We start from the raw sequence: 23,672 nt of genomic DNA, 5'->3' as shown, positions 1-23,672 counted from the left end.
CAGACAACCTTCCAGATGAAGCCAGGGCTGCGAAGGAAGCCTGGGTCCCGGGTGCCAGAGGGAAACCGGTGCCGGCAGCTGGGGAAAGGCCTGACACAAATTTCGTGCACCAGGCCTCTAGTATTATAATAAAACTAGAGGCCCGGTGCACAAATTCATGCACAGGTGGGGTCCCTTAGTGTGGCCTGTGGGGATTGGGCTGAAACTGGCAGTCCAACACTGCCTGCCGCTTCTGCTCATCCTGACCCTGCCGCGTCTGCCATGGGCTCGCACTGTTGGTCCTGGTCGGGAGAGACTTGTGCCGCCACAGCGGTGCTTGCCAGCTGTGAGCCCTGCATCTGGCACTCGTCCTGGGGAGAGGGGGAGGTGGGATGCGATTGGCCATCCGGGTGGGCAGGGGACGCCCTCGCCAGCTCAGGATCTAGATCTGTCCTGCTGACGTTTGTGCCGATTGTCGGGAGCCACGTGGAGGCCACTTTTATATCGTTTCTTCCTTGTGCAGCGTCTAGGTGGGTGAAGCAGCTGCAGTGCCCGAGGCTGCCTTCCAGAAGGCTGGTGGCACTGTTGGGATCGGGCCAGCAGCGCCAGTCTGTCGGTGCCTGGCCCATTCATTGGAGACTGGGCCTGCAGGAGTACTGAGGGAGTGGCTGCAGCCAGGCTGGTGGACCACTGAGACGGGTCGGTCAGCTGAATGGAACTTCCACTGTGGTAGCACACTGACCACCAGGGGTAAGATCCTGTATTGAGCATCTGCCCCCTGGCGGTCAGTGCGCATCATCGTGACTGGCTGACCAGTCACTTAGGCCTTTATATATATACTAGAGGCCTGTTGCACGAATCCATGCACAGGTGGGGTCAAGGGCCCACCCCAATGGGGGCCTATTGGGGGCCGGGGCCGGCTTGGGGGAGGGGCCACGGGAGGTTGGTGCGGGCTGATCGGGGCCCAGGTCGGGCCAGTTGGCTGCCGCAGTGTACATCATAGCGACCGGTCACTCCGGTGGTTCTGGTCGTACTGCCATCCGGTTGCTGGCCTTTTATACATATAGATAAGCTGGAGAGGAAAATTGAGATAAGACTTTTACCGTATTTGTTGGGGGAAAAACTGAGTGAACCTGTGCAATTCAAACCCATGTTAAGGGCCAACTATAGTTTCGCTGTCCTAAAAATTCTGTGCTCCACCTGTTCATCCCTATCTCTCCCCTGACAATCACTGGTCTTATTATTTCCATAATTTTGCCTTTTCCAGAATATCATATTGTTGGAATCACACAATATCTATCCTTCTCAGATTGGATTCTTTCACTCAATAATGTACATTTACTTGGTTTTTCAAAAATCAAAACTCCTCTAACACACACACATTTTGGAAATGTAAGCCTCTTCTGTGAAACTCTCTCCATTCCCACTAGTGCTTCCACAGAACTTGCCATTATCATAGTGCTTACTTAGCATTGCATTTCTAATTATTTGTCTCTCCTACTCAGCCAGCGGTCTCCCCTGATTCCTAAGAGATGGCCTATTTATGGAACCTGGATGTGACATGTCTGTTATTGTGCTATTCACCATAATACACTGAAGTCACTTTTTTTTTCCCCCAATCCTCACTCAACGATGTTTATTGATTTTGGAGAGACAAGAAGAGGGGTAGAGAGGAGAGGGAACCATTGATGTGAGAGAGAAACATCATTTGTTAGCCTCCTGCACAGGCCCTGACCAGGTAGAACCCGCAAATTGGTATGTCTCTTGATCAGGAATTGAACCTGCAACCTTTTTGTTGAACAGGATGATGCTCCAACCACCTGAACCGCCCGGCCAGGGCTAAAAGTCACTATTTTTTTTAAAAAAAATAGATTTTACTGATTTTTTTACAGAGAGGAAGGGAGAGAGATAGAGAATTAGAAATCGATCAGAGAGAAACATCGATCGGCTGCCTCCTGCACACCCCCAACTGGGGATGTGCCTGCAACCAAGGTACATGCCCCCGACCAGAATCGAGCCGTGGACCCTTCAGTCCACTGACTGACACTCTCTCCACTGAGCCAAACCAATCAGGGCTAAAAGTCACTATTTAAAAAAAAAAAAAAAAGCACACACACAGCCCTAACTGGGTTGGCTCAGTGGATGCCATGTCAGCCCGTGGTCCACAGGATCCCGGGTTGGACTCTGGTCAAGGGCATGTACCTCAGCTCCAGGCTCCTCCCCTGCACCCAGGCCCTGGTTGGGGCTCATGCAAGAGACAGCCAAGTGATGTGTTTCTCTCACATCTATGTTTCTGTCTGTCTTTCCCTCTTCAATCCGCTCTCCCTAAAAAATCAATGGAAAGATACCTCGGGTGAGGATCAACAATAAATAAATAAATAAATAAATAGCACACACACACACACACACTTAAACGTATTTAATTATATATATTTTGCACGAGCACATCAAAATGAAGTCACAAAAAAGTAGGCTTAGTTCAGCTCACAACAATATAGATCCTGTGAAAACACATTTTTCATCTTCTCTAAAGTTTACAATACTCGTATAAATTTAAAGCAGTTAAACATTTCAGATTAAGTTGGTAAAAAAAATGTAATTCAGACTTCGGAAATTTGTGAAATAAAAGGCCATGATGGAGAAACATTAAGAAATTTGAAGGATTACCAAACTATCATATAGTACATTATTTCATTATAAAAGCATTTCAATAAAACAAAATAAAAACTATGGGAAACACAAAAGTCAAATAAGAGATTTTGGTTTAGCACTTTCCCTGAGACTCATTTTTAAAAACCAAATGTAAGTAAGGCTGTTCAAAACTGACCCATAAATCTTGCCTCCTCATACTGCTATGAGAAATACATTTAAGACAAGAGGCTATACACTCAAATGGTCCCAGGGTTTTATTTAAATGCAGCTTGCTTGTGTCACTGCCATAGGGTTACCTGACCCATTGCTGCCTGGATGCTCTTGGTCTTAAAAGAGCTGTCAGGATATTTTTTTGGCCTACCATAATACAATATGTGACACTACATACCAAATGAAGACAAAAAGATTTGTTAGTAATAAATATTAAATTTCCAAATGGATTTGGAAACTATATACATCAAATTATGGTAAAAATAACACAGAACATGTTTCTGTTTTAAAAAATCTTACAAAAATAGGAATTGGAGGCAAGTTGTCTTAAAATTTTAAATCTCAGATGTTACAAGAAAAAAAACTTCAAAAAATTCAAATTCATTAGTCCCAATAAAACTAAGTACAAAAAGTGGTAAGTTGATGTTTGGAATTAGATGAGCATGCTAATTCCAAAAAAGTAGTTGTCTTCTTGTTCCTTTAATAAAATTGGTCCCCACAGTTCTTCTACTTGATCATTTAATTGCAATGACATGAATGTGTATATATGCTTGCAAGTGATCAAGTAAGAATTAAAAGTTTATTAGAACCTAAAATTTTATTTTTTACTTCAAACACACTAGGTTCCTTGCTGGGCTTTATACTATCAGGACACTAAGTAGTACGGATCACACTTTCTAGTCAAACTTTTTCCACATATTTTTACAATCATTTTTAGGGCATCTCAAAGGCAGGTGGCAAAGTATGACTAAACTGTGTATCTCCCTTCATCATAATGAAATCTCAATTGCAGTCTAATAGCCAACATTTCAAAAAATAATAATCATGCAATATCTTAAATATAGGTGTGAAATGATGGCTCAGCCCACCAAGAATATGACACATTCACATTCCTATTAATTATTTAATTTAGTAATGCCAGTACCCCATTGCACAGGTTGGGAAAAGTGAGGCACAAAAAAGCATTAAAAATATTTTTGTCTAAAGTTAGACAAGGAAGCCAAGGTCATAACTATAATCAGAACTCTAGAGCTTGACACTGTTGGGCTATAATAGATGAGAAATTTGCATGAAACGTTATATTTAACTTAGTTGTCCTGTTTGTATCACACCATCTTAGTCTAACTGCTTGCAAACTCTTTGAAGCATGGATCTGGCAAATGCCTCTTACCAGCTGCCTTCTCTGACCAGGTGAAAATGGCTAGCTGATGCTTGTGTTAAAAAAAGAATACCAATATTGTTGCATTATATGCAACTAGCAAGATTCAATTATGAAAATATTCCACAATGAACTTTAGTAATTCTCAAGAAACATTCCACAAAACTCTATTAAACAATCTGTGGTAAGGTATAGTACCTGGAAATGCCCTCTAAAACAGAAAATTTACCCATCCTTTACATTACTGTTGACGATCTCATAACTGATAGCCTCAAAGTACTAAACAACTACGTAAAACTGAAAGGATTATCCAAGTTCCTAGATACCACCACAATATTTATCTAGGCTTATTAAAGAGAGCATAGCACTTTGGTACCCTTTTCTGAAAAAAATAAAACATCTCAAAAACGTACACGTAACCATGTGGCATTTACATTGTACCAGCTGAGGAACACTAAATGGATAAAGTGTAGCCACTGTAACATTTTAACCAATTTTATATCTGGAAACATTGTATCTACCCCTACCAGCTACCAATCCAGTTCCACAGGGTATTTTCCAGTGAGACAAGCTGTACAATGACCATTTTTTTCAAAGCATTCCAGACCGTTCCCATTTTCTTGAATCATAATATCTTGCTTTTTCACTTTCTGTTTTTTAAATGTTATTCCTTCTTGTACTGATGAAACCAGTCCTTCTACTGACAGATATACAACACTGTTTGCTCCTATTGGGGGAAAGAGGGAAAAAGAAAAAGGGCATACAGGAACACCAGCTATAAACAACAAGTGTGGAGGCAGGTACCAAGGAACTCTGGCTGAACATCTATGTGCTGTTTAAATAGTTTATACTTCCCCTGAATTAAAAAAGCAAATGTCTTATCCAGGGTAACGTAGATCTCCAAGTCTCCTGACTTCATTATTAAAGATAATGAAGCTGTTAAAGATAATGAACAGCCACATAAGCTGTTCTTATCTGTGGTGAGATCGTGTGTGTTTTTTTCTTGGGATCTGACTTTGGGAGGCTTAACTGATATGCATGCATTCCCTCTGCCTGGAAAGCCTTTCATCCTTTTTTCCTCATCTCACCTTGACCTAACACAGCACTCACTGTGGTGTATATGCACCCCGGCACCCTCACTCTTCAGAATAGTGTTCAATATCTGCTCAACATACACAACCTCTCCTTTTAACAAATATTTAATACTCTTTTACTAAGATTGATAAGCTCTGGATTTTCTGTTAATAAATGAATAAATGTAAATTTTATAGAAACTTTAATACCTACCTAGATATTCGGCAAGGTGTTCAAATTCTGGTTTATTAGCAATAAGCTCTTCTTTGGTTGGTATGTTTATTCCCATGAAGCATGGATATTTAATTGGTGGTGAAGCTACTCGAATGTGCACCTTGGAAATAAATCATTTCACACATTCATTATTTTAACATTAATTGTAAAACGATTATGCAAAATTCTTTCACTGACAAATGCAACATAATATTGTTTTACAGAATTCTATAGAACAAAGAGCGAATATGCAGATGGTTGTCACACCCTCACAGACACACAGCGCTGCCTCCGCCCGGCTGTGCAGGTGGCCATCTTATGACATCACGCAGGAGGGCCACCTGGGCTTTTATTAGTATAGATAGTACGGATGGCAGCCATCTTGTGACGCAGCGCGTGAGGGCCACCTGGGCTTTTATTAGTATACATTTTCACAGAATTCCAGATGATCATAATCACAGTCATAAAAAAGGATGGAAAAATCATAATTATCTTGGAAGCTCTCTAAATGTACTGTGATACCACTTCCTATACTTGCTTTTTCTACAATAGATTTTATTTTTAAGTTGGTATCTCGTTTCTGTCATTTTAATTACTGAAATATTTAGAGTTAGAATAAGCTTTGGGATTTAAAAATATAAACTGGTATCAAGTGTATTACACTAGGGTTTGTTCTACATCTTCAAAAAAAAAAAGTAGCCGAAACCGGTTTGGCTCAGTGGATAGAGCATCGGCCTGCGGACTGAAAGGTCCCAGGTTCGATTCCGGTCAAGGGCATGTACCTGGGTTGCGGGCACATCCCCAGTGGGAGATGTGCAGGAGGCGGCTGATCTATGTTTCTCTCTCATCGATGTTTCTAACTCTCTATCTCTCTCCCTTTCTCTCTGTAAAAAATCAATAAAATATATTTAAAAAAAAAAAAAGTAATCACTACTGTTAAAATTTACCAAGTGCTATATTGTGCGGCTTTTGTCAGTTTTTTAATTAATTAAAAATGTTTTTAAATATTTATACTGATTTCAGAGAGGAAGAGATAGAAATATCAATGATGAGTGAGAATCATTGATCGGTTGCCTCCTGCACGCCCCCTACTGGGGATTGAGCCCACAACCTGGGCATGTGCCCTTGACCAGAAATGAACCCAGAACCCTTCAGTCCATGGGCTTACACTCTGTCCACTGAGCCAAACTAGCTAGGGCTATACTGACCTTTTTAATGTATTAAGGATTAAATTAGTATGCAGTTTAAGAGTGGTCATTACATATTCTCCACATTGCTGCAGTTACTCCTAAACACACATAATTAAAAAAATGTCAATCCTATCTAATAAGAAGTATATGCAAATTGACCATCACTCCAACACACAAGATGGCCGTCCCCATGTAAACACAAGATGGCCAGCAGGGGAGGGCAGTTGGGGCGGACCAGGCCTGCAGGGGAGGGAAGTTGGGGGCGATCAGGCCTGCAGGGGAGGGCTGTTGGGGAGGACCAGGCCTGCAGGGGAGGGAAGTTGGGGGGGACCAGGCCTGTAGGGAAGGGCAGTTGGGGGCAACCAGGCTGGCAAGGGAAGACAGGGGCAATCAGGCCAGCAGGGGAACAGTTAGGCGTTGATCAGGCTGGCACGTAGAAGTGGTTAGGGGCAATCAGGCAGGCAGGCAAGCGGTTGGGAGTCAGCAGTCCTAAACGGGCAGCTGGACATCCCTCTGGGGTCCCAGAGAGGGTGCAGGCTGGGCTGAGGGACCCCCCCCCCCCCCGCATGAATTTCGTGCATTGGGCCTCTAGTTTATTATAATGAACTATGCATTTTCACTCACTGTCCTGAATTGCAATTTCTATGCCAGTTATCATATCATATTATTAACTATTGGTGGTTCTGGAGGTTTTAATTTTACTTACCTCTTTTGCACCAGATTCTTTCAGCAATTTGATTATGGGTGAGATGGTATTGCCTCTCACAATTGAATCATCTATAAGAACAATTCTTTTGCCCTTAAAGTTGTCCGACAATACTCCAAATTTTTTTGCAACACCAAGTTGTCTTAGCCTCATGTTTGGCTGAATGAAGGTTCTTCCTACATACCGATTTTTACATAGTACCTCCACATATGGAAGCCCACACTGATAGAGAATAAATAAAAGGATAATTAGCAGCAATATACAGGAAACTTTAGGTTTTTATTTTCTCTAGGTCATTTTTCAATATGTACATAAAAATTTTAAATGTGGTTGTTATTCTGAACTCTCCATTATGAGATTACAATTTTCCTCCATTATTTAAACTGTAGAGGAAAATTACAAAAAAATCACTGAAAGTAATATACTTAGTGGGAAAACCAATTCACTTTATTAGAATTTGTAATGCTTCTCTCTTAAATATTATTATTTATCTTGGAAGAGAACACTAAGCATGTGAAGACATGTCAAAGAATAAATCACTGTCAGAAAAACTAACATATTTAAAAATTATCAGAAAGAAATTAAAACCAATAGGCTAAGGAAATGCTTTTTGCAGCATTTCTCCATCTTTCAGGCAATAAATACTTCTCTAAAATCTGTGCACATTATTTCTTTTAAAAAAATTAATGAACTAAGCTTTCCAACATAGTGAATGTTGAGTATTATATCCTAGGACCACTATCTATTATAATAAAAGTGTAATTTGCTAATTAGACCAGACATCCTTCCGGACAAAGCTGGGCTGCGAGGGAAGACTGGGTCCCAGATGCCTGCCAGCTACCAGAGAGAAGCCTGGGTCCCGGGTGCCAGAGGGAAGCTGGTGCCCGCAGCCAGGGGAAGGCCTACTCTTGCACAAATTTCGTGCATCGGGCCTCTAGTAATTTTATAATCTACCCAGTTATGAAAAATATGAAATTAAGCATAGTACTAAGAACAGTATACAAAATGAACATAAATAGCTTTATTATCACCTATGCTCAATAAAAAATGAATATATAAGTGGCTTATGATGATACTTCAAGAAGTACGTTTTAATAATAAGTAAACATTACCACTAATGTCTATATATATTCATGACATTATCTTTTTAAAATGAAGATCATTCTCCTAGTCTTCAGGTGAAGTTTTTTGTGGACTCCACTAAAACAGTACCATGGAATGAAAAGGCTGGGAAATAAGTAACTTGTAAAGAAACTAACATTTTCTTTTTCTTTTTTACTTACAATAAACTAATGAGTTTCTCTTTTGATTTTATTATTATTTAAAGATTTTTTTACTGATTTGAGGGAGAGGGAGAGAAACATCATTGATCAGCTGCCTCCTGCAGCCCCCTACTAGGGATAGAGCCAACAACCAGGCATGTGCGCCCTGACCAGGAATTGAACCAGTCACCTCTTGGTGCACGGGATGATTGATGCTCCACCAACTGAGCCACACCAATTGGTCAGTGAGTTTCTCTTTATAGGGAAGGGTTTCTAATTCCAGTGCTATAAGAACAATTCACTGAGTGTCAAGAAAATACCTTTCCAGCATAACCAAGAGCAGCGGGCGTAGCAGATTCCGGGACAGTGCTAACCAAATCTGCATCCACAGGTGCTTCAATTGCCAGCTGCTGACCACAACGGTATCTTACTGTGTAAACCATTTGGTCTGGAATGTTTGAAAAAGGAAACAGATTATTTTTACATAGTGTAACAGCCTAATAACTAAGAAACTAGCTTGTTAGAACTCTACAGATTGAATACAAAAAACAAAAAACAAGACACACAAAAACACTCAAGTGGAAATACATAAACTGGGGAATTCACTATTTTTTAAAAGGGACTTTCATGCATATCTGAAAATCATAACCTGACTCCTGAAAGGAAAACGACATCCAAGAGTCAGATGAAAAGAAAAAATTGTGATCTTATGACTTTTAGGTTCAGTGCCATATCCACAACATACAACTATGTGCCTTCAAAGAGCCAAATACGTGAATGCCTTTGTGCAATGAGATAAATACCAGCTTTACATTGATAAAGGTATTTTACTTACCCTCAAATATGCTATCTGGTCTTGCAAAATAAACATATTCGAAGATACAAAAAGCCATTGGGTTTCCTTCAGACCTTTGTATAATATCAAGAGTTTGGACATTGTCTCTGGATATTTCCACTATTTCTCCAGGCAAGATTTCACGGTAATATCTTAGAAAATCATATTAAAGAAAGAAGACTTTAAATAAACTAATAATTAAGGCTTTTCATAACATATGTAGTCTCTTCCTTTGTAACGGGAAAATAGTTCTATTTAATATAAAGTCTAGAGATGGCTAAAAAAAATAAACAATATTCCTTCAGCAGTAATATCTGTAAATCTGTTACCCCAAAAGGCCGTAAGTTTTATTGATTTTTGAAAGAATAAAGGCTAAAAGAATATTTTATCCTGGCTTAAATTTTTTTATCATAATTATTCCTTGTTGAGGAGAATTCTTCCTTTCTAAAATAAGTCTCATGGTGTTTTGAAAGCAAGATTATAGTTTCAGAATTACAAAGTATTACTGGGACATTAAAGTTAAAGTCAATGTATCTGCAGAGAACTATGCACGAAAACCCCTGCATTTCTAAGTATATGTTATAGGTGACATCAAAAAGAAAACTTATGTGAAAATAAAAATTTTTGTTGTTGTGGGAAAACCCAATACACCAAGTAAGATAAAACTTACCTTGCACCAATAGATAAAAAACTACAAGATTCTGAAGACACCACCCATCCTTCCGATTCTAAAGATTTTTTCTCTGTAAATCACAAGATAATCAATTCAGTTAGTAGACTCAAGAAATGTTAAAAGGGGCTACCTATTTCAAGACAATTGAACACCAAGTAGATATATAATAAAAAATCCATTTTTATGACTTTAAGAGCACATGGGTCTTCATTAACTAGAACCAAAGATAAAATTTGGCTCAGTTGGTTGGAGCATCGTCCCGTATACTGAAAGGCTGCAGGTTCGATTCCCAGTCAGGGCATACCTAGGTTGTGGGTTCAATCCACAGTCGGGGCACATTCAGGAGGCAACTGATTAATGTTTCCTCTCACATTGATGTTGATGTCTCTCTCTTTCTCCCCCCCCCCCCCTCTCTCTTTCCTTTCCCCTCTCTCTAAAATCAATACACATATCCTCAGGGGAGGATTTTTAAAAGCATGAATGATCCCAAGATTCCGCCAAACATGATTTCATGGCTCAAACAAGACATCTGATAAGAAAATCACTGAAATCATACTACACAAATGAAAAAGTTGGGCAAAGGATATGAATAGGCAATACAGACAGTTAAAAATAGAAACGTCCCTTAAATATTAAAAAGTGGCTGGCTCATCCTCAGAAATACCCAAGGAAATGCACTTTAAAAATAATTATCATTTTTTTCTTTTTCACCTAGTCCCTCCTCACTCATAAGCTTCCTATATATCTAATGATTTCAGGGTGTGCCAACAGAACAATAAAATTATATTCCTTCTGGAAGTTCATTACCTTTATTTTTCATATCAGATACAGGAATAAGTCGACCAATGCAGAGAGGGCGATTTCCATAAGGATCTCGTACTGCATAAATGACATCTCTGTGCATTATAAGTAGGGAGTATGCTGTGGGCGCTTCCTTCATTAAGTTTTTAATCCTAGAATTAATTAAATAATTGAATGAATAATTTCATTTATAAAAACATGCTAGGCAAAAAATCAACAACCACCAAAAAAAAAAAAAAAAAAATGCCAGGCAAAGCTTTCATTATCAGAGCAGCAAGCTTAAATTTATTACCTTGCTACCCAGTCTGGAGTATCATCTTGTTCCTGAGGCGGGGTATATGCCAGTAACTGGGTAATCATTTCACTATCAGAACTTGTTGACAGACCAATACCATGGCGCAGAAGCTATTTAGAAGGCAGAAAAGAGCAATCATTAGAAAGCTCCACTGCACCCCCCAGCCATAGCCCACCATAATAGGAAGAGATAAGGCACTGTGTGGATGACCAGTTATGAAAATCCTGCCTTCTACTAATGGTATGTATATATGATAATAGAGAACAATTGCTGGATGCAATTGGAAGTCTCTGAAGGTTTTCAAGCAGAAAAAAAGTGCTTTAGGAAGTGTATATAAAAGCTTTTGAAAGCTAAGTTGGAAGGAATGTAGAGCTGCAATGGGGGAGAGCTGGGAAGGCATGGGATTTGGGAATGTGGTACTAACTTTCTCAGCCCCTGACACTCCTGACAAATAGGACACATTCCCATAAGAGTGGCACACTATAGCGGGGACTCTCAAGTCAGGTTTGTTGGCTCACTGATTAGAAGGAATCAATTGTACTGAACAATTACATGTAGAAGATGTAATAAAAATTGGTTGAGTTCTGCTCACTGACGCTGCAGAGAAGTTATTCTCTATCACTACTCAGCAAAATCATATATGCTCACTGCTTAATCATCACTTGTACTTCTTCATTTCATTTTTCCAGTTTCCTTGCATTAGTATAGTGTCACTGGATTTTAAGAGCTTGGTTATGACTAAAGATGTTAATCATTTCTCATGCTTTGCAAAATGAAATATCATGTTTTTTATTATTATTTTACTCTAGTGTTTTCCTTTTTGGTTGTATCATACTTGTGTATTAAATATAATCATATTGTTTAAAAAAAATTGGTTGAGTACACTCAATGATGATCATGATGTTCTGAGAAAGACTGACCAGGACAAGGGCATCACCAATGTAATGCAAAGGCTGAGTTTATACAAACACTACAGAACATTTTCAGTAGCCAGCTGAACGTGCAGAGGTAAAGTCTAGCATCTAGGTTATGGGGTTTTAAGGTTATATCTAGCAATAATGACGTAGGTATTGAACTGAACTATTAGTGTTTACCTCCAAGTGGTGAGTTTTTAATTAAACATTTATGCTTTCCTGATTTTCTGAATTAAAAAATTATTTTTAAATTTGGGAACACAAAAACATACATAATATTATTTTTATATGAAATGCCAGGGCCCGAGAAGAGGGCAGGAAGGACAAAGCTCTGAGGAATAACTTAAGCTAGAATCAAAAATAGTAGGGCAGATGGTACAGAAATGTAGGTTCTATATATTTTCCATTCACAATTCACCATCATTCAGTTGCTGTAACTATTTATCCCATATAAATGCCTGATTCTAAGGAGATAATGGAGTGTGAGAGTGTCTATGTGTGTGTGCGTGCATGCGTGCGTGCGTGTGTATGTGTAACCTATTATTAAATACCCCTTGAGGTTTGTATTTCTGGGATTACCAAATCAAGATTATTGGAATCTAATGAACTAAAGAAACCTGGCATTAAATAATGAATGGCAAGAATGGATGAATATGAAGCTACCAGGAATATAAAAATACCAGGTACTTTTTAAAAAGGAGGGAGAGGGAGATGAAATGATGAATGAAGGAATAGGCACAATTAAAACAGAAAGCTTCAAAATCTACCATGTGAACAAAACATTATAATTCTCTTTGCACTTTTCTCAGACTGATTCCCATAATTGTTTCCAAATCTCTTTTTCTTATATTTACCATATGAAAGTTTATTTTCCATTTTTTTCTTAATGCTTTTAACACAGGGACACAGCTAAAGTGATAGTAAGAGTCCATAAACCCTAATTTCCCTGTGCTTCTGATACCAGCTATAAGTCAAATTTTCCAAATCTCTAAAGCAGTACATCAGAATCTCCTTAGGAGCATATTAAATGCAGGCTCAGCACACCACGCCAGGCTCCGGGGTGATATCTTGGAGTCTGTAATTATAGCAAGTACGCCAGGTAATTCTGATAGTTGTTCTTGCAGTTAGGTAATGGGAGGCAACAATTAGAAAACACTCTTTACCAAGATCCTCAGTAACTTCTTTTTATTAATTTACCCCAATCATGAAAAAGCGCTTTTAAAAAAAACGTACCTTTTTCCTTAATCGAGCAGCATTGACCAATTCGCCATTATGTGCCACAGCTATTTTCCCATGAAGTGTTTCAACAACAAAGGGCTGACAGTTTTCTAATTCAGAGTTTCCTGTGGTGGCATACCTCGTATGTCCAATTCCAAGATTTGAAGGATATAATTTCTTCAAATTATCTTCAGTAAAGACATGATTTATAAGACCCATTCCCTTGCAAAGTCAAAGTAAAAGCTCATCTTAGAAAAAAACACAAAAACAAACTATTGGGCAAGTGAGTAGAGGCTTTAATAAGCCTCTGCTCAAGCACCCCCAAGTTAGACAATGCAGTCTGTGTTTCGGAATTCTAATCTTAAAAATAGATGAACCTAATTATAAGAACTGTATAGCACTAAAAAAATTTTTTTTGAGGTGGAATTCACATAATAAACTAACCACTGTAAAGAAAACCATTCAGTGGCATTTAATTACATTCACAACGTTGAAATGCTTGTTTCATGAGATACTTTTTGTTGAAACATTGAAGGACAGGTGCATTAAGTAATAAAACTTGTCAAATATAATAAACTAAATTACTTGCGTTTTAAAAATTCAAAGCATCTTAAATGACCTGTTTGTGTCGGTCTAGCAAACTATCACTGGAAAAGAAACGCATCCTAAGTTGACAAACAGAAAAGATCGATATAAAGAGTAACTTCTATGTGCAAATTATTTATTCAAATTTCCTTCTCCCACCCCCATATACTAGCTAACATCTGGCTACTGTTATCTTTATAATCCGCTTTTTAATGTTTAAATATACCTTGTGTGTTCTGTATGTCGGTACTGAATTCCCATCACTGATGACAATACCAGCACTCTCCTGACCCCTGTGAAAATAAAAAAGTATCAACTTAAATTTACCCCCTTGATATGGTTAATAAACTTTATGAAACATCCTTTTCACAAAAGAACTGATGAAGTCAGTCTGACAACACATTAAATGCTCTTAGTACTGCCCGGCCGGCGTGGCTCAGTGGTTGAGCTTTGACCCATGAAGCAGGAGGTCATTGTTTGATTCCCAGTCAGGGCACATGCCCAGGTTGTGAGCTCAATCCCCCAGTATGGAATGTGCAGAAGGCAACCGATCAATGGTTCTCTCTCTTCTTCTCCCTTCCTCTCTGAAGTCAATAAAAATATATTTTTTAAAAATACTACTAGTACTAATGTCACTTCTATTCATGACAATGATGACGATGATTATCAGTAATATGATACTGTCTGACTTCTAACATGCCAGACACTGTCCTAAGCATTTACATGCATGATCTAACTTATTAGACTTTCACAATAATACTATGAAGTAGGTACTGTGATTCCCATTCCCATTCTACAGATGAGGACACTGAAGAAACAGAAGTTAGATAACTTGCCCAGTGAACAAAGAAAGCAGTGGCACAGCCAGGAGTAGAATACAGACAATCCGACTCCAGCTCTTGTGCTTCTAACCTGTCCTGTGTGACCTCTAACTAGGCTGAGTGTGTGGATGAGTATATGGATATAAATTAAAACCTCCAAATAACATAGCAGGTAAAATGCTTAGTTGTGGTACTGGAATTATAAGCAAAATTTACCTTAATGCTTTCCTGCATTTTCCAAATTTTCTCTAAGAAATAACACTTTTGTTATTAGAAAAAAATAAATGTTTTTTTTAAACCCTACGCCTATCAGGCAATCTGTATCTCATTTCCTGCATTAATAATTTATTTTTGGGTAATGATATATAAAAGAAAGCCAAAACCTAGCCCAGAGGTAGGGTATTACATGGTAAACACCCGGTGCCCAGGCCGCATAAGGACCAAGAAATCATTTGGTCTGGCCTTGCCATGACATTAAAGGTGGGTTAATTAAATGTCTGACCAAATATAGCACTCTAATTTTTAATTGATAATTTTGTATGGCCCAAGAACGATATTATAAATATCCAAATGGCCCTTGGCATGAAAAAGGTTCCCCACCCCCGGTAGAGGATCTGTACCACTTTGGAGTACAAACTCAAAACCATAAAATAAAGCTTATAGCACAGCTGGTGTGGCTCAGTGTTTGAGTGTCGAACTATGAACTATGAACCAGGAGGTCACCATTTGATTCCCTGATTCCCCAGATTGAGGGCTTGATCCCCAGGGGGAGGGGGTGTTCAGGAGGCAGCCGATCAAGGATTCATTCTCTCTCATCACTGATGTTTCCCTCTCTCTCTCTCTCTCTCTCTCTCTCTCTCTCTCTCTCTCTCTCTCTCTCCCCTCTCTGAAATCAATAGAAAGATATTTTTTTAAATTTATTTTAGCCCTAACCGGTTTGGCTCAATGGACAGAGCATCAGTCTGAGGACTCAAGGGTCCCAGGTTCAATTCCGGTCAAGGGCATGTACCTTGGTTGCAGGCACATAGCCAGTAGGCAGTGTGCAGGAGGCAGATGCTTGATGTTTCCAACTCTCTATTCCTCTCCCTTCCTCTTTATAAGAAATCAATACAATATATTTTTTTAAAATGTTTTTTAAATAAAGCTTCTAATTACTCAATAATTTTTAATGATTCTCAATAAGAGCTCTACGTACTAGATGTTTATTAACAATTTTTTTCTAGAGAATATATATCAGTGTAAAACACAAAGTAAATGTCTAACATATATTTATGCATATATTAATAATACATTAATTTATTTGGTAAAGAGAATCTTTTTCACAATTACATAATGTAATTGTTTAGGCATTTTAATAACAAAAATGACATTAAGTTACTTGCAGAGTAAAAAAAAAATCTAAAAAATTAAAATTATTTTACCAAATTATCAATGCATTAAATACTATGCTGAAAATAGATATGCATAAGATTATATACCTTAACATATTGAATAATTTGTGACTTAGGATTTCTTTCTTTAGTGGTCTTTAAGTTAATGATACTAGAAGACTAAGAGATTCATATCAGAGGAAAAATAATTAAGGTTAGCCATAAACCTTAGGGCAGAAAGAATCTCTGCTAACCATTCCCAGAACAATTTTTTAAAACTCAATAACATTTAGTGAACCAGATTAAATCATGTAAGAAACTAAATCTTTAAACAAAATGGGTGTTTTTTTTAAAAAAAAAGGTTCCTGCCCTAGCTGGCTAGACTCAGTGGATAGAGCGTCAGCCTGCAGACCAAAGGGTCCCGGGTTGGATTCCAGTCAAGGGCACATGCCTGAGGTTGCGGGCTCAATCCCCAGTAGGGGGCATGCAGAAGGCAAACAATCAGTGATTCTCTCTCATCATTGATGTTTCTATTTCTCTCTCCCTCTCCCTTCCTCTCTGAAATAAAAATAAAAATAAAAATAAAAGTAAATTAAAGAAATGGTTTCCTTCCCTTTTGCCTCAAGGGTAATTTTTCCCTAACAGCTGAAAGGAATAATGTTTGGAATCACTTAGGTCCTGGAGTCTTTTATTACAAATTCCTGTTTAATGCAGTTTCTTAAGTTGCTCCCCTCAGGCAGTTTGAACCATTTAAAATAGATCATTTCAGCTCTTTGGAGCTTACTGAAAGGAGTTTTCTGGTTACCTTGGAAACAAAAGGCTAGAAATAGTGAATCATTTGCAGGTCACTTTCAGCATGGAGAGAGGAGCAAGAAAGCACTGGGCTGAGGAAGAGTGTCTGGACTGAAATGATCTAGTTAAACCGGCCTGCTTATACCCTGTGACACTCATGGACTCACATTCTACAGGGTCCTGGGCAGGGATCCCAGGGCCAGGTCTGGAATCTTGGGGGCTGGAGCTGGGGTAGTTGATGGCTGCCTGCACCTCCCTCTCACCTGGTGCTCAAGAGGGGCGCTGCTCCGGCTGGGATTGCAGACGCCTTGTCCCCCACAGCCCGGCCCCACCGCCTCCCAACACTGGGTCAGCAGCCCCCTGCGTCCCCAGGCCGCCTCCACCTCCTCAGGCCATGTTTCGGAGCCACCCTAGGGCTCAGGGCGGGCCAGGCAGCCAAGCAGACTAACAGACCCCAGTGCTGCCACCTCTCACCATCAGTTTCTTAACACCTTTCGTACTGCTCACGAGCTTTCTCGTGTTTCCCGCGCCATCTGTTAAGGACCGCTCACAAGTTTTCTCGTTTTTTTACGCGCCATCTGTTAAGGACCTTAGATGTCAACACACTGTCTTGTCCACATCGAATGAAGCGATCTTATTGGTGGAAACCATGCAGGTCAATCTACGAAAAACTATATAATTGCACGAACCCATAAAGCATTGCAGTTACATTGTATTTTCGTCATTCGAATAGTCTTCGTCTTCAAGTTCCTGGCGCTTTTAGAAATGCCCTCTCTCAGAAAAAGGAAGGAAACCAATGAAACTGATACACTTCCTTACGTGTTGTTCCATTCTAAGGACAACGATGAAATGGACAAAAAAAGTAGTGCTGTACCTTATAAACTGTGGACTTTTCAATTTATTTAGAGTGTACAACGTCCTCAATCCACAAGCAAAAATGAAGTATAAACAGTTTCTGCTATCGGTGGCGAGAGACTGGATAACGGATGACAATAATGAAGGCTCTCCGGAACCAGAGACAAATCTGTCCAGCCCTTCCCCTGGGGGTGCAAGGAGAGCACCTCGTAAAGATCCACCCAAAAGGTTGTCAGGTGATATGAAGCAGCATGAACCTATGTGTATTCCAGCGAGTGGAAAGAAAAAATTTCCCACAAGAGCCTGCAGAATTTGTGCCGCCCATGGAAAAAGGAGCGAATCTAGATACTTATGTAAGTTTTGTTTGGTCCCTCTTCATAGAGGAAAATGTTTTACGCAGTACCATACGTTAAAAAAGTACTAGGAACTTTAATTGTTTTTGTAAATAAAAATGTTATAACTATTGAAAAATAACACCTAAAGTGCATTATGATCTGTAGTTATGATGATTTAAATAACGTGCAGTTTGCCCAAAAACGTGCGGTGGCCTGCGGAGATCAGGCCCCAGCTCATGCCCCCAGCCTCACAGCCACACAGTCCTGCCTGGCACCCTGCCTTGGCCTAATGCTGCCCCCTCACCTGCTCCACCATCCCGCCTGCAGGGCGATCGATTGGGGTCAGGCCCCCTGCTTGGCTCCCTCAGTGCCGAGAGCCAGGTGGCAGTCCTGCCCCCCATCACTGCTGCTGGCCGCCATCTGCGGGGTGATTGGTGGGGCAATCAGGCCCCCAATCGCACCCTCCTTGGCCTGGTGCCACCCGCTCATCTGCTCCACCATCCCGCTGTGGTCAAGCTCTCGTCAGGGCCCATTGGGGCCACAGCGCCTCCACTGCCACCCACTGCCAGCGCCACGTTGCCAACACCTGCCATGATTCACACCGCCCCCTGGTGGTCAGTGTACATCATAGTAAGCGGTTGAGGGGACAATTTGCATATTAGGCTTTTATTATATAGGACTAGTAGCCTGGTGCATGAAATTTATGCACATTAAAAGGGGATTAGTTAGAGGAAGTATTTTAATATTGCTATTTGCCCTTTCCCTATAATAGAAGTGTCAGAGATGAAAGAAAATTAGTAAAATGTATTTGAAAATCTTCCTCCTATCAGAGTCTTGGGTGCACCACAGGAACCAGAGTCAAGTCCCCACCCACCCACTTGCACCTCAAAATCATGCAAGACCCAGACCCAACTGCCCCCACCCCCAATTGGGCTAGATCCAGACACGGCCGGTCCCACCCTTGTCAAGTCCCACCAGGCGGGGGTGCAGCCTCAGGTCCCCTGGCCCGGGATGGGGGGCATGGCCTGAGATCCCCTGGCTTGGCACCAGGGCGGGGGGTGCACCTTGAGGTCTGCCGTCAAGCCCCATTGGGCGGAGGATGTGGCCTCAGGTCCCCTGTCCCTGTGCCGGGGTGGGGGGCACGGCCTGAGGTACCTCATCAAGCCCTGCCAGGTGGGGATATGGCCTAAGGTCCCCTGGCCTAGCGCCAGGGCTGGGGGCACAGCCTGAGGTCCCACAGCCTAAGGTCTCCCCGCCTGGCGCCAAGGCAGGGGGGGGGGGGAGGGGTGCAGCCTGAAGTTCCCTGTTAAGCCTTGCGGAGTGGGGGACGCTGCCTGAGGTCCCCTGTCAAGCACCATGGGGGTGGGGGGAGCAGCCTCAGGTCCCTGCTGGTTGCTCATTAATGCTCATTATGGGAACTTGGCCTCCGCTGTGGGCGTAGCCATCTTGTGTTACGGAAACCCCTGCCTCTGCTGTGGGTACTGCCATCTTTGTGGCAAAATGACAGTCAATTTGCATACTCCCGCTTTACTATGAAATTCGTGCACGGGGGGTGGGGTTGTCCCTCAACCTGGCCTGCACCCACTCCAACCTGGGACCCCTTGGGCAATGTCCAACTGCCGGTTTAGTCCGATCCTTGTGGGACATCCCTTTCGCAATCTGGGATTGCTGGCTCCTAACTGCTCACATGCCTGCCGGCATGCTCGCCCTCAAATTCCTCCCCCACAGCCTGATTGTCCACAACTGCCCTCCCTGCCGGCCTCATGGCCCCCAACTGCCTCCCCTCTGCCGGCCTGCCCGCCCTCAACTGCCCTCCCATCGGCCTGATTGCCCCTAACCGTCTCTGCCTTTGCCCCACCACCATGGCTTTGTCGGGAAGAACGTCCAGAAGGTCTCCTGGTCTAATTGGCATATTACCCTTTTTAAAAAAATATATTTTATTGATTTTATACAGAGAGGAAGGGAGAGGGATAGAGTGTTAGAAACATCGATGAGAGAGAAACATCGATCAGCTGCCTCCTGCACACCCCCTACTGGGGATGTGCCCGCAACCCAGGTACATGGGTTGACCAGAATCGAACCCGGGACCCTTCAGTCCACAGGCCAACGCTCTACCCACTGAGCCAAACCGGCTAGGGTGGCATATTACCCTTTTATTAATATAGACTAGTGGCCCTGTGCATGAATCCATGCACCAGTAGCTCGCCGCCACCCTCCAGTAGCTCTCTGCACACTGCCCCGCCCTCCTGTAGCTCCCTCCGCCCTCTTGACCCTCTCTCATAGCTTGCTGCCCTGCCCCCTCCTGTAGCTCTCTGCTGCCCACTTGTAGCTCGCTGCCCCATCTCCTGATGATCCGGTCGTTATGCTTCATGCCGTAATGACCATTTGCATATTACATCTTTATTATATAGGATGTAGAATAGAGTCCCGGCACACAACATTTGTGCACAGGGGTTGGGGGGTGTCCCTCATCTCAGCCTGCATCCTTTTGCAGTCCAAGAGCCCTCAGGGGATGTCCGACTGCCATGGAGGTGGGAGAGGCTACTGCCACCGCAGCTGCACTTGCCAACCGTGATCCCAGCTTCTGGGTGAGCAGCACTCCCCCTGTGGGACCACACTGATCACCAGTGGGCAGCTCCTGTGTTGACATCTGTCCCCTGGTGGCCAGTAAACATCATAGCGACTGTTCGTTCTGCTGTTCAGTTGGTTTGCATATTAGCCTTTTATTACATAGGACTAGTGGCCCAGTGCACGAAATTCGTGCATGGGGGTGGGGGTGGTGTTCCCTAAGCCCAGCCTGCACCCTCTCCAATCAGGGACCCCTTGGGGGATGTCCGACTGCCTCTCTTGCAATCTGGGACTGCTGGCTCCTAACTGCTCACCTGCCTACCTGCCTGCCCGATCGCCCCTAACTGCCTCTGCCTGATCACTCCCAACTGCCCTCCCCTGCCAGCCCGATCGCCCCCAACTGCCCTCCCCTGCCGGCCTGATCCCCCTAACTGCTCTACCCTGCTGGCCTGATTGCTCTTAACTGCCTCTGCCTCAGCCCCGCCACCATGGCTTTGTCCAGAAAGACATCTGGAAGGTCTCCAGAAGGTCTCCCAGTCTAATTAGCATATTACCCTTTTATTAGTATAGATAGATGAAGATCAAATGAGGAATCAAATGAAAGAGCTCTTTGTCAAGCATTAAAATGTAACAATGAAAGATGTTACAAAAAAAAAAAAAAAAAAAAGAAAGATGTTACCAAATTGAATCTAAAAGTGCTATCATATTCCCAAACAGAGCTTACAGTGTACTGCACTGTGATTTTTAAGGCAGACTACTTCTAAGATTCTGAAAATGGTTAATCCTACATGGCCATTTAAAAGTTTGGTTGTAGAGGGTAATTATTCTTTGTCTTTGAGGTTACAGGTTTTTTGTTGTTGTTGTTTTTAAATATATTTTATTGATTTTTTTACAGAGAGGAAGGGAAAGGGAGAGCTAGAAACATCGATGAGAGAGAAACATCGATCAGCTGCCTCCTACACCACCCCCACTGGGGTTATGCCCACAACCAAGGTACATGCCCCTGACCGGAATCGAACCTGGTTCCCTTGAGTCCGCAGGCTGACTCCCTATCTGCTGAGCCAAACCGGTTCGGGCTGACGTTACAGTTTTGATTATGGAACCCAACCTCACTAGTTTTTTAGCACAATATTCAGTTGCAAAATATCAGAATTTTGTAAATAAACTGCTATTCTCTTTGTTTTCTAACAGAGGAAGATACCATAAATACTGCTTCAGAAGAGGTGAGCAGCCCAAAGCACCATAAAGTTATCACTGGTTCAGGTATAGGATCTGAATCATTACATTTTAAATGTCATTTTGATATATAAAATCTAATATATATCAGTTTAAGTACTTATGGGGAAGTACTTAATGTATATCTCTATTACGTATATTGCCTCATTTTATCTGAGCTGGTAGAGAGAATATGGTAGGGGAGGAAAGAAAATGTCTATTCCTACTTTTAGTAAAAGAAATAAACACTCAGGCTCTCCATATCCATAAATATCCAGTGAAGATTACCTATTGATGAAAAGCAGCTACATTATTCTCACTAATAATATTGGTGATTAGTCTACCTTATAATTAAAAAGAGATGTTTTATATGAATATGAATACATGAGAAAAATCTTGACCCTCATTTTGAAATTCTCATTACTTTATGTCAAGCCAGGTTATTATGAATGAATGATATTCAAATATAAGACTTATCTATAAGGTTGAATAACTATAAATCATGTTGAATAACTGTAAATCATGTAAATATGATTACCTATAAATCATAGGTAATCATATTCCTTTAGAAGATGCTAAAAGTCATTTACAGATTATAATAGTAAACAACATAGAAGCTGGAAAATACTGGTGTGATAATGAGGTGAGAGCACTTATACACATATGGTCTGATGAAAAAATTAAGCAAATGCTTAAAGGGACCACAAGAAACAAAAAAATATTTGAGGAAATTGCCAGAAGACTAATGCAGTTTGGAATAGACAGAGACTGGAAACAATGTTGTACCAAATACAACAATTTAAAATATGAATACAGAGTTTTATAAAAGAAAAATGGCAACCCTCAAAGAAAAATGAGATTTTATGAAGAAGTTGACTGCATCCTAAGACAACCTCTCAGAACTGCCAGAGGGAAGCATGGTAACCTTGGAATTGATCTTCTTAAATAAAAGTCTATCAACTTTCCTCTTTGCGTTTTAACTTAACAAGAAGGACTTTAAAAATAAAATCCTAACACTATTTGTATGTTCAAATGATTCAAAAGTATAAAATACATACCAAATTTAAGTGGAGTCAATTTCTTTCCAAATCTTGTACCAAAATATTTGTAATTCTTAAACTCATTATTTCTGTTCAATTGTCTAAATGTTCTTACTCTAGTGTACTTAAATGCTTGAAGACTATATAATTCTTCTTTTCCTTTAGTCTTTTGCTTATTTTAAGAATTATTTGAAGGTCATGACAAAAAATGAGACCTTTCCACATCAAGAGAAAAGCACACGAAGAGGATAAGGGCCTGAGAAATGCCAAATTTTCCACATTTTGAAAAACTTGCTGCTTTTTCCTGATAACAGAGATATTTAATCCTGCCCTTGGCAAATTAGACTAAATACATTGTTTATGAACCGTGTGAGAGCAAAAACTGCTGAAAAATTATTTTCTTCATAGCTTATTAAGAGTGAAAGTAACAGTAAATGGAAGCTTTCCCACAGTTAGAAAATTCTGCATTATACATTTATCATGAACCCTTAAATTAAGCTTTACAGTGATTGCTATAAGAAGACTTGGAAGTAAAAGGAAAAAAAAAAACCTGCAAACTAAATTCTGAATTTTGGTTTTCTCCAAAGGTAGTAATGGTGTAACATTTTAGTTATTCTACAATTACGCCAACCTAATTATGTGAGCTGTAATTTAAAACTGACCCATTAAAGATATCAGGAAAGGCAAATAAATGTGGTGTAACATATTCAGTTTACATTATTTCTAACGGTAATGAATAATTTGGTTTTCAAACAAATCACTTCTCCAACAGCATTCCGGAATGAATTAAGCTCGAGATCTGAGGTTCCACTGTACTTCTAAATGAACCTATCTGGGATTTAACTATCCAGTAAATAACTGTCCAGTTTTGATAATCCATTTCATTTTTTTAAAGTATATTTTCATTGAC

The 23,672-nt window shown here is 40.7% G+C and overlaps 1 protein-coding gene across 1 annotated transcript in view; it reads right to left on the bottom strand.

Annotated features, from left to right (window-relative positions):
- Positions 1 to 2,383: 2,383 nt before the first annotated feature.
- Positions 2,384 to 23,672, bottom strand: part of PPAT (phosphoribosyl pyrophosphate amidotransferase) — a 26,277-nt gene continuing 4,988 nt past the window's right edge. Inside the window, exons 2-11 of the mRNA XM_081097022.1 lie at positions 13,993 to 14,059; positions 13,197 to 13,403; positions 11,047 to 11,159; positions 10,761 to 10,906; positions 9,951 to 10,023; positions 9,281 to 9,432; positions 8,766 to 8,893; positions 7,184 to 7,405; positions 5,288 to 5,408; positions 2,384 to 4,727 (exon numbers count right to left, since the gene is read on the bottom strand). Coding sequence (XP_080953148.1) covers positions 4,531 to 4,727; positions 5,288 to 5,408; positions 7,184 to 7,405; positions 8,766 to 8,893; positions 9,281 to 9,432; positions 9,951 to 10,023; positions 10,761 to 10,906; positions 11,047 to 11,159; positions 13,197 to 13,403; positions 13,993 to 14,059 — 1,426 coding nt within the window. The 3' untranslated portion in view covers positions 2,384 to 4,530. The remainder of the gene's footprint in view (positions 4,728 to 5,287; positions 5,409 to 7,183; positions 7,406 to 8,765; positions 8,894 to 9,280; positions 9,433 to 9,950; positions 10,024 to 10,760; positions 10,907 to 11,046; positions 11,160 to 13,196; positions 13,404 to 13,992; positions 14,060 to 23,672) is intronic.

This window comes from Myotis nattereri (genome assembly GCF_964212035.1).
Source record: "Myotis nattereri genome assembly, chromosome: 1".
NCBI classification, from domain to species: domain Eukaryota; kingdom Metazoa; phylum Chordata; class Mammalia; order Chiroptera; family Vespertilionidae; genus Myotis; species Myotis nattereri.
The sequence above is the reverse complement of the archived record's forward strand: the minus strand, read 5'-3'. Positions and strand labels throughout refer to the sequence as shown.